This window comes from Oncorhynchus tshawytscha, linkage group LG03 (assembly GCF_018296145.1).
Source record: "Oncorhynchus tshawytscha isolate Ot180627B linkage group LG03, Otsh_v2.0, whole genome shotgun sequence".
NCBI classification, from domain to species: Eukaryota; Metazoa; Chordata; class Actinopteri; order Salmoniformes; family Salmonidae; genus Oncorhynchus; species Oncorhynchus tshawytscha.
The window spans coordinates 80,581,087-80,593,501 of NC_056431.1; the positions used below are offsets into that span (position 1 = coordinate 80,581,087).

Genomic DNA, 12,415 nt, shown 5'->3' on the forward strand with positions numbered 1-12,415 from the left:
GTGGCTGATGGACCTCTTCGGCTAGCCGGGAGATGGCCCTAGCAAGGCTAGCTCCAGGCTAATCAGGTCTTGCTTCAGGACAGAGACATTAGCCAGGAGTGGCCACTTGGATAGCAGCTAGCTAGCTGCGATGATCCAGGTGAAAAGGTTCAGAGCTTGTGGTAGGAATCCGGAGATAGTGAGAAAAATATGTCCTGTTTGAGTCGCGCTGTGCAGACCGGTGAGTGTTGTCTGGGCTAAAGGTAGCTGATGCCCGCTAGCAGTGGCTAGCTGACTACTAGCTAGTAGCTAGTTAGCTGGCTAGCTTCTGTTGGGGGTTCCGGTTCAAAAGTAAAGAAAATAGCAGATCCATACCACATTGGTTGAAGCGGATTGCAGGAGAGTATGTTGAAGTTGGGGTTAAGAAAAATATAAAATATATATGCGAAGAAAAAATATATTTACACGGGACACGACAAAAGACATCTGACTGCTACACCATCTTGGATATTATTGGCAAGGAACCTTTATTTAACTAGGCAAGTCAGTTAAGAACAAACTCTTATTTACAATTGCGGCCTACCCCGGCCAAACCTGGATGACCCTGGGCCAATTGTGCTTCACCTTATGGGACTCCCAATCACAGCCGGATGTGATACAGCCTGGATTCGAACCAGGAACTACAGTGATGCGCCACTCAGGAGCCCTAAGAGTACTACCTCCACCTCCACCACTACCTCCACCACCACCACTACCACTACCTCCACCTCCACCACTACCACTACCTCCACCTCCACCACCATCTCCAGCACCACCACCACTACCTCCAGCACCACCACCACTACCTCCACCACTACCTCCAGCACCACCACAACTCACTTTACCACTACCACTACCTCCACCACCACCACCTTCACCACTACCTCCACCATCACTACTTATTGTTATTGTCCAGCCATGTTGTCAAGTGCTGCAAGGAAAGACCTAGTTAAGTTGCAGCTGGCCCAGGGCAGAGCAGCACGTCTTGCGCTTCATTGTAATCAGAGGGCTGATATAAATACTATGTATGCCATTCTCTCTTGGCTAAGAGTTGAGGAGAATGACTGCATCACTTCTTTTTATAAGAAACATTAATGTGTTTAAAATTACAAATTGTTTGCAGAGTCAACTTACACACACCCCAGCAGACATGCCACCAGGGGTCTTTTCATAGTCCCAAAATCCAGAACAAATTCAAGAAAGCATATAGTATTATATAGAGCCATGAGTACATGAAATTCCCTTCCATCTCAGATTGCTCAAATAAACAGCAAACCTGGTTTAAAGAAGCAGATAAAGTAACACCTCACGGCACAACGCCTCTCCCCCATTGGACCTAGATAGTTTGTGTGTATGTATTGATATGTAGGCTACGTGTGATGTTTTAAATGTATATAGTTCTGTCCTTGAGCTGTTCTTGTCCATTAATGTTCTGTTTCATGTTTTGTGTGGACCCCAGGAAGAGTAGCTGCGGCTTTAGGAACAGCTAATGGTGATCCAAATCAAATACCACTACACCGTGTTCCTGCACTATTATCCATATGCTTCTTTTGGATGCAACTGCAACATGTCCCAAATGACAACCTTTTCCCCATAGGGCCCTGGTCAAAAGTAGTGCATTATATAGGGAATAGGTTTTTATTGATTTATGTAACACCTATTTTATCTTGTAAGTTGACTGAGAACACGTTCTCATTTGCAGCAACGACCTGGGGAATAGTTACAGGGGAGAGGAGGGGCGATGAATGAGCCAATCGTAAGCTGGGGATTATTAGGTGACCGTGATGGTTTGAGGGCCGGATTGGGAATTTAGCCAGGACACCGGGGTTAACACCCCTACTATTACAATAAGTGCCATGGGATCTTTAATGACCACAGAGAGTCAGGACACCAGGGTTAACACCCCTACTATTACAATAAGTGCCATGGGATCTTTAATGACCACAGAGAGTCAGGACACCGGGGTAAACACCCCTACTATTACAATAAGTGCCACGGGATCTTTAATGACCACAGAGAGTCAGGAAACCGGGGTTAACACCCCTACTATTACAATAAGTGCCACGGGATCTTTAATGACCACAGAGAGTCAGGACCCTGGGGTTAACACCCCTACTATTACAATAAGTGCCACGGGATCTTTAATGACCACAGAGAGTCAGGACACTGGGGTTAACACCCCTACTATTACAATAAGTGCCACGGGATCTTTAATGACCACAGAGAGTCAGGACACCCATTTAACGCCCCATCCTACACAGGGCAGTGTCCCCAATCACTTTGGGGACCAGAGGAAAGGGTGCCTCCTACTGGCCCTCTAACACCACTTCCAGCAGCATCTGGTCTCCCATCCAGGGACTGACCAGGACCAACCCTGCTTGCCATTTGGGATGCATGAATTCTCAATTGCTCTCTTCCCACCACTAACCATCTGAGATAGTGACATAAACATGAATCGTTTCTCTCATCACATGGTCTCAGTATGGAGCTGGGACTGCGTCCCAAATGTTATTCCCTATATAGTGCACTATTTTTGAGCAGGGCCCATAGGTTTAGTATGTAAAGTAGTGCACTATGTACAGAATGCGGTGCCATTTGGGATGCATCCTGTGTTCTGTGACCTCGAGCAGAGCAGATTAATTCCGTTCTGCATCCCACAATGAGCAGTGTGAGAGGGAGGAGATGTTTTTTTTAACGTTCTGAGAAAATATAGCTGTTCTAAGAACGTTTATTTTTAGGTTACAGGAAGGTTCTGAGAATGTTTTACTCTGGTTCCTTTAAAGTTCTTTATTAAGGCAGGGCTTAAAGGGGATGGACTGGAGGCTGGGCTTAATAATGTACTGGAGGAGGCAGGGCTTAAAGGGGATGGACTGGAGGAGGCAGTGCTTAATAATGGACTGGAGAAGGCAGGGCTTAATAATGGACTGGAGGAGGCAGGGCTTAAAGGGATGGACTGGAGGAGGCAGGGCTTAATAATGGACTGGAGGAGGCAGGGCTTTAAAGGGGATGGACTGGAGGAGGCAGGGCTTAATAATGGACTGGAGGAGGCAGGGCTTTAAAGGGGATGGACTGGAGGAGGCAGGGCTTTAAAGGGGATGGACTGGAGGAGGCAGGGCTTAATAATGGACTGGAGGAGGCAGGGCTTAAAGGGGATGGACTGGAGGAGGCAGGGCTTAATAATGGACTGGAGAAGGCAGGGCTTAATAATGGACTGGAGGAGGCAGGGCTTAAAGGGGATGGACTGGAGGAGGCAGGGCTTAATAATGGACTGGAGGAGGCAGGGCTTTAAAGGGGATGGACTGGAGGAGGCAGGGCTTTAAAGGGGATGGACTGGAGGAGGCAGGGATTTAAAGGGGATGGACTGGAGGAGGCAGGGCTGGTGGTCCTCTATATCCCCTACAGTAGTGGTCCTCTATATCCCCCTACAGTAGTGGTTCTCTATATCCCCTACAGTAGTGGTCCTCTATATCCCCCTACAGTAGTGGTCCTCTATATCCCCCTACAGTAGTGGTCCTCTATATCCCCCTACAGTAGTGGTCCTCTATATCCCCCTACAGTAGTGGTCCTCTATATCGCCCTACAGTAGTGGTCCTCTTATCCCCCTACAGTAGTGGTCCTATAGTAGTGGTCCTCTATATCCCCCTACAGTAGTGGTCCTCTATACCTCCTCTACAGTAGTGGTCGTCTATATCTCCCCTACAGTAGTGGTCCTCTATATCTCCCCTACAGTAGTGGTCCTCTATATCTCCCCTACAGTAGTGGTCCTCTATATCTCCCCTACGGTAGTGGTTCTCTATATCCCCCTACAGTAGTGGTCCTCTATATCCCCCCTACAGTAGTGGTCCTCTATATCCCCCTACAGTAGTGGTCCTCTTATCCCCCTACAGTAGTGGTCCTATAGTAGTGGTCCTCTATATCCCCCTACAGTAGTGGTCCTCTATACCTCCTCTAGAGTAGTGGTCGTCTATATCTCCCCTACAGTAGTGGTCCTCTATATCTCCCCTACAGTAGTGGTCCTCTATATCTCCCCTACAGTAGTGGTCCTCTATATCTCCCCTACAGTAGTGGTTCTCTATATCCCCCTACAGTAGTGGTCCTCTATATCCCCCTACAGTAGTGGTCCTCTATATCCCCCTACAGTAGTGGTTCTCTATATCCCCCTATGGTAGTGGTCCTCTATATCCCCCTATGGTAGTGGTTCTCTATATCCCCCTACAGTAGTGGTCCTCTATATCCCCCTACAGTAGTGGTCCTCTATATCCCCCTACAGTAGTGGTCCTCTATATCCCCCTACAGTAGTGGTCCTCTATATCCCCCTACGGTAGTGGTCCTCTATATCCCCCTACGGTAGTGGTCCTCTATATCCCCCTACGGTAGTGGTCCTCTATATCCCCCTACGGTAGTGGTCCTCTATATCCCCCTACAGTAGTGGTCCTCTATATCCCCCCTACGGTAGTGGTCCTCTATATCCCCCTACGGTAGTGGTCCTCTATATCCCCCCCTACAGTAGTGGTTCTCTACAGTTCAGCAGAGAAATGATAGAACCCCTCTCTCTCGGTCTCCATCCACAGTTACCATGGACACAGAAACAGCTGTGGTGTTTCTAACCCTAACCCTTTCTCTCTCTCTCTCATTCTCCATCCACAGTTACCATGGACACAGAAACAGCTGTGGTGTTTCTAACCCTAACCCTTTCTCTCTCTCTCTCCCTCTCTCTCATTCTCCATCCACAGTTACCACGGACACAGAAACAGCTGTGGTGTTTCTAACCCTAACCCTTTCTCTCTCTCTCTCCCTCTCTCTCATTCTCCATCCACAGTTACCACGGACACAGAAACAGCTGTGGTGTTTCTAACCCTAACCCTTTCTCTCCCTCTCTCTCATTCTCCATCCACAGTTACCACGGACACAGAAACAGCTGTGGTGAATGCCACATACTCAACCAAGGAGGAGGCCAAAGTGTGAGTAGAGTCATCTGTCGGTGGTATTACTGTGTTTAAATGATGTCCCACCTGTCACTATCAGTATGGCAGAAACGTTAGAATATTTTTTCAACGAGGGGATAATTAGTCTAAGACTAGTCAGATATGCTCAGACAGTTTTTTGGCACTGAAGAAAAGTATCAGAGCCACCCTAACCCTTTTTATATTTTTTTAACCTTTATTTAACTCTGCAACTCAGAGCCCTTGCCCTCTCCTTTTCTAACTCTCTTCCTCTCGTTAACCCTAACCCTCTCCTCTCACAGAGCCATAGAGAAGTTGACTCTTCTGTTCTCTCACAGAGCCATAGAGAAGTTGACTCTCCTCTCCCCTCACAGAACCATAGAGAAGTTGACTCTTCTGTTCTCTCACAGAGCCATAGAGAAGTTGACTCTTCTGTTCTCTCACAGAGCCATAGAGAAGTTGCCTCTCCTCTCCCCTCACAGAGCCATAGAGAAGTTGACTCTTCTGTTCTCTCACAGAGCCATAGAGAAGTTGACTCTCCTCTCCCCTCACAGAACCATAGAGAAGTTGACTCTTCTGTTCTCTCACAGAGCCATAGAGAAGTTGACTCTTCTGTTCTCTCACAGAGCCATAGAGAAGTTGCCTCTCCTCTCACAGAGCCATAGAGAAGTTGACTCTTCTGTTCTCTCACAGAGCCATAGAGAAATTGACTCTCCCCTCTCAGAGCCATAGAGAAGTTGACTCTCCTCTCCCCTCTCAGAGCCATAGAGAAATTGACTCTCCTCTCCCCTCACAGAGCCATAGAGAAATTGACTCTCCTCTCCCCTCTCAGAGCCATAGAGAAATTGACTCTCCTCTCCCCTCACAGAGCCATAGAGAAGTTGACAGGTCAGCAGTTTGAGGGCTACACCTTCAGGGTGTCGTACATCCTGGATATGGATGCAGCTCCGCCCCTACAGGCCCCACGGATGCGTCGGGGATGTCGGTCGTCCAGGGACCAGGACGGGCCCCAGCCAGGGCCCTCGGGGGGCTTCGGAGGGCCCCGACACAAACAGCATGACTTCCCCCTCCGTATGCTGGTCCCCACACAATTCGTAGGAGCCATCATCGGCAAGGAGGGCCTAACCATCAAGAACGTCACTAAACGGACACAGTCCAAGTACGTTGTTGGATCAGAATGGGTCTATCTGCAATACACAGTCCTTTGTTGGTCAAATATCCAATATGAAGTATGGGGTTAATTACATTTCAGTTAAATCAGTTGCTGAATTAACATGGCATTGACCCCAAACTTGAATATGATTATGTATGCAGTCTCAGCCTCCCTCCGGGTGGACAGCCTTTCAGTGACCTGTCTGTCTCTCTCCCTCAGGGTGGACGGCCTTTCAGTGACCTGTCTGTCTCTCTCCATCAGGGTGGACAGCCTTTCAGTGACCTGTCTGTCTCTCTCCCTCAGGGTGGATAGCCTTTCAGTGACCTGTCTGTCTCTCTCCATCAGGGTGGACAGCCTTTCAGTGACCTGTCTGTCTCTCTCCCTCAGGGTGGATAGCCTTTCAGTGACCTGTCTGTCTCTCTCCATCAGGGTGGACATCCTTTCAGTGACCTGTCTGTCTCTGTCCCTCAGGGTGGACAGCCTTTCAGTGACCTGTCTGTCTTTCTCCATCAGGGTGGACAGCCTTTCAGTGACCTGTCTGTCTCTCCATCAGGGTGGACAGCCTTTTAGTGACCTGTCTGTCTCTCTCCATCAGGGTGGACAGCCTTTCAGTGACCTGTCTGTCTCTCTCCCTCAGGGTGGACAGCCTTTCAGTGACCTGTCTGTCTCTCTCCATCAGGGTGGACAGCCTTTCAGTGACCTGTCTGTCTCTCTCCCTCAGGGTGGATAGCCTTTCAGTGACCTGTCTGTCTCTGTCCATCAGGGTGGACAGCCTTTCAGTGACCTGTCTGTCTCTCAGGGTGGATAGCCAGTGACAGGGTGGACAGCTTTTCAGTGACCTGTCTGTCTCTCTCCATCAGGGTGGACAGCCTTTCAGTGACCTGTCTGTCTCTCTCCATCAGGGTGGACAGCCTTTCTGTGACCTGTCTGTCTCTGTCCCTCAGGGTGGACAGCCTTTCAGTGACCTGTCTGTCTCTGTCCCTCAGGGTGGACAGCCTTTCAGTGACCTGTCTGTCTCTCTCCATCAGGGTGGACAGCCTTTCAGTGACCTGTCTGTCTCTCTCCATCAGGGTGGACATCCATCGTAAGGATAATGTGGGAGCAGCAGGGAAGCCCATCACCATCCACGCCACCCCAGAGGGCTGCTCCTCTGCCTGCCGCATGATCCTGGATATCATGCAGAAAGAGGCCAGCGAGACCAAGGAGTGAGTCTACTATAGCATCCCTACTATACCTTTACTACACCCCAACACCCTCACTACTACACCCCTACTATACCATTACTACACCCCTACTATACCCTCACTACTACAGCCCCACTACTCCCAACACCCTCACTACTACACCCCTACTACTCCCAACACCCTCACTACTACACCCCTGCTATACCTTCACTACATCAACACCCTCACTACTACACCCCTACTACCCCCAACACCCCCACTACTATACCCCCACTACTACACCCCTACTATACCTTTACTACACCCCTACTATACCCTCACTACTACACCCCTACTACCCCCAACACCCTCACTACTACACCCCAACTATACCATTACTACACCCCTACTATACCTTCACTACTCCACCCCTACAACACCCCAACACTCCACCATTTGGGAGACCTACATCAGAGCGCGACATCACGTCATCAGAGCTCACGTATGTTGAACACTGAACGAGAGACCTCGGTTTGTTGTTTTTGTAAAGTTGTGACAGTTTGATTTGTTTGTTTTGTTTGATTTGTGTTTCTGTTTATATTCAGAACCACATTCCTGTAAAGCTTAGCGATGATCTCATGTTAAATACTGTTGAAATAATATGGCTACAGGTTCATCTGCCTCACCTAAAGCCCATTCTGGTGGGAAGCTGCTATAGACCACCACATGCTAATAGTCAGTATCTGGACAACATGTGTGAAATGGTTGATAATATATGTGATATCAACAGAGAGGTATATTTTCTGGGTGATTTAAATATTGACTGGTAATCATCAAGCTGCCCAATCAGGAAAAAACTTCTAACTGTAACCAGTGCCTGCAACCTGGTTCAGGTTATCAGTCAACCTACCAGGGTAGTTACAAACAGCACAGGAATGAAATCATCAACATGTATTCATCACATCTTCACTAATGCTGCAGAAATCTGCTTGAAGCGGTATCCAGATCCATCGGATGTAGTGATCATCATATAGTAGCCATATCTAGGAAAACCAAAGCTCCAAAGGCTGGGCCTAAAGTGTACAAAAGGTCATACAAGAAGTTTTGTAGTGATTCATATGTTTGCTGGTCCGTGGTGTAGGAGCAAACAGACGCACGATGCACTTGACACATTATTCCATTAAGAAAATGACTGTTAAAAACTTAAATCCTGTTCAATTGATGTGGAATTGAACAATGTTATGGTTGAGAGGAATACGGCATTTACATGTTATATTATAGTCATTTAGCAGACGCTCTTATCCAGAGCAACTTATAGTAATGAGTGCATGCATTTCCATACTGGTCCCCCTTTGGAATCGAACCGACAACCCTGGCGTTGCAAGTGCTAGCCACTTTAATAATAAAAAAATGGATGTAATAAATGTATCACTAGTCACTTTAAACTATGCAACTTTATATAATGTTTAGATACCCCACATTACTCATCTCATATGTACAGTGGGGAGAACAAGTATTTGATACACTGCCGATTTTGCAGGTATTCCTACTTACAAAGCATGTAGAGGTCTGTAATTTTTATCATAGGTACACTTCAACTGTGAGAGATGGAATCTAAAACAAAACTCCAGAGAATCACATTGTATGATTTTTAAGTAATTAATTTGCATTTTATTGCATGACATAAGTATTCCACCTCCATAACATCTGCTAACCATGTGTATGTGACCATAACATCTGCTAACCATGTGTATGACCAATAACATCTGCTAACCATGTGTATGTGACCATTAACATCTGCTAACCATGTGTATGTGACCATTAACATCTGCTAACCATGTGACCATTAACATCTGCTAACCATGTGTATGTGACCATTAACATCTGCTAACCATGTGTGTGTGACCATTACCGTCTGCTAACCATGTGTGTGTGACCATTACCGTCTGCTAACCATGTGTGTGTGACCATTACCGTCTGCTAACCATGTGTGTGTGACCAATAACATCTGCTAACCATGTGTATGTGACCATTAACATCTGCTAACCATGTGTATGTGACCAATAACATCTGCTAACCATGTGTATGTGACCATTAACATCTGCTAACCATGTGACCATTAACATCTGCTAACCATGTGACCATTAACATCTGCTAACCATGTGACCATTAACATCTGCTAACCATGTGACCATTAACATCTGCTAACCATGTGTATGTGACCAATAACATCTGCTAACCATGTGTATGTGACCATTAACATCTGCTAACCATGTGTATGTGACCATTAACATCTGCTAACCATGTGTATGTGACCATTAACATCTGCTAACCATGTGACCAATAACATCTGCTAACCATGTGTATGACCATTAACATCTGCTAACCATGTGTATGTGACCAATAACATCTGCTAACCATGTGTTTGTGACCAATAACATCTGCTAACCATGTGTATGTGACCATTAACATCTGCTAACCATGTGTATGTGACCATTAACATCTGCTAACCATGTGTATGTGACCATTAACATCTGCTAACCATGTGTATGTGACCATTAACATCTGCTAACCATGTGACCATTAACATCTGCTAACCGTGTGTATGTGACCATTAACATCTGCTAACCATGTGACCATTAACATCTGCTAACCATGTGACCATTAACATCTGCTAACCATGTGTATGTGACCATTAACATCTGCTAACCATGTGTATGTGACCATTAACATCTGCTAACCATGTGTATGTGACCATTAACATCTGCTAACCATGTGACCATTAACATCTGCTAACCATCTGCATGTGACCATTAACATCTGCTAACCATGTGTATGTGACCATTAACATCTGCTAACCATGTGTATGTGACCATTAACATCTGCTAACCATGTGTATGAGACCAATAACATCTGCTAACCATGTGTATGTGACCATTAACATCTGCTAACCATGTGTATGTGACCATTAACATCTGCTAACCATGTGTATGTGACCATTAACATCTGCTAACCATGTGTATGTGACCAATAACATCTGCTAACCATGTGTATGTGACCATTAACATCTGCTAACCATGTGTATGTGACCATTAACATCTGCTAACCATGTGTATGTGACCATTAACATCTGCTAACCATGTGACCATTAACATCTGCTAACCATCTGCATGTGACAATAACATTTGATTTGGTTTGATTTCCTATGCTCTACCAACTGAGCCACATGGGTATGGCAAACGTACTGCAAATTGAGAAATCATGTGACTAAACTGAATAAAAATAAGAAACTATATTATGAAACAAAGATAAATTATATAAAGAATGATAGTAAAAAGCTTTGTAGCCCCTTAAATTATATTTAAAAAACTCAGCACCATCATTAATTGAATCAGATGGCTCATTCATTCACAAAACTTACTGATATTGCCAACTTCTTTAATAATTTTTTTAATTGGCAAGATTAGCAAACTTAGGCATGAGATGCCAGCAACAAACACGAACACTACACATCCAAGTACATCTGACTACATTATGAAAGACAAACATTGTAATTTTGAATTCTGTAAAGTCAGTGTGGAAGAGGTGAAACACGTATTGTTGTCTATCAACAATGACAAGCCACCGGGGTCTGAAGACTTGGAAAATGACTGAGGATAATAGAGTACGGTATTGCACATCTTCAATTTAAGCCTAATAGAGTGTGTGCCCTCAGGCCTGGAGGGAAGCTAAAGTCATTCTGCTACCTAAGAATAGTAAAGCCCCCTTTACTGGCTCAAATAGCCAACCAATCAGCCTGTTATCAACCCTTAGTAAACTTCTGGAAAAAATGTTTGACCAGATTCAATGGTATTTCACAGTAAACAAATTTACAACAGACTTTCAGCACGCATGTAGGGAAGGACATTCAACATGCACAGCACTTACACAAATGACTGATGATTGGCTGAGAGAAATTGGTTATAAAAATGATTGTGGGAGCTCTTTTGCTAGACTTCAGTGTGGCTTTTGACATGATCATAGTCTGCTGCTGGAAAAACATGACATAATACAGAACATTAAATAGACAAGAACAGCTCACGGACAGAACTTGATGAATAAAAAGGCACACGTAGTAATTGAGTCTCCTCAACTTGTTCAACAGCCACACCATTCATTACCAGGTTCAGCTGAGGTCTCGAACTTAGGGAAGGATTTTTACCAAATGCTCTTACTTTAAGAGATGTTCAAGACCAGTTTATTACTAGACACCGATTCCAAAACAGACTACAACTCTTTGTTATTTCACACATATTATTTAGATACTGACCGTTAGCACTTGGTGGCCTATAGCAACACCCCAAAAGAAAAGGCTTTAGATGTGCCAGGTGAACCTGCCACCACAACACTTCAATAACACTTAAGATCTTCTCTAAGCATTATACGGCTCTGAATATATACAGCAACACCTCCCCCATAAGCATTACAGGGATATGACTGAATATATACAACACCCCTCCCCATAAACATTACAGGGATATGACTGAATATATACAGCAACACCTCCCCCATAAACATTACAGGGATATGACTGAATATATACAGCAACACCTCCCCCATAAGCATTACAGGGATATGACTGAATATATACAGCAACACCTCCCCCATAAACATTACAGGGATATGACTGAATATATACAGCAACACCTCCCCCATAAGCATTACAGGGATATGACTGAATATATACAGCAACACCTCCCCCATAAGCATTACAGGGATATGACTGAATATATACAACACCTCCCCTATAAACATTACAGGGATATGGCTCTGAATATACAGCAACACCTCCCCTATAAACATTACAGGGATATGGCTCTGAATATATAAATCAAATCAAAATCAAATCAAATGTATTTATATAGCCCTTCGTACATCAGCTGATATCTCAAAGTGCTGTACAGAAACCCAACCTAAAACCCCAAACAGCAAGCAATGCAGGTGGAGAAGCACGGTGGCTAGGAAAAACTCCCTAGAAAGGCCAAAACCTAGGAAGAAACCTAGAGAGGAACCAGGCTATGTGGGGTGGCCAGTCCTCTTCTGGCTGTGCCGGGTGGAGATTATAACAGAACATGGCCAAGATGTTCAAATGTTCATAA

General features: G+C 45.3%; 1 protein-coding gene across 2 annotated transcripts in view; it reads left to right on the plus strand.

The window, feature by feature from the left end:
* igf2bp2a (insulin-like growth factor 2 mRNA binding protein 2a) overlaps window positions 1–12,415 on the plus strand; it is a 98,002-nt gene that overhangs the window by 42,874 nt on the left and 42,713 nt on the right. For both annotated transcript variants that reach the window (XM_042320070.1, XM_042320071.1), the window contains exons 5-7: window positions 4,916–4,979; window positions 5,830–6,120; window positions 7,185–7,319. In XM_042320070.1, the coding sequence (XP_042176004.1) occupies window positions 4,916–4,979; window positions 5,830–6,120; window positions 7,185–7,319 (490 nt within the window). The remainder of the gene's footprint in view (window positions 1–4,915; window positions 4,980–5,829; window positions 6,121–7,184; window positions 7,320–12,415) is intronic.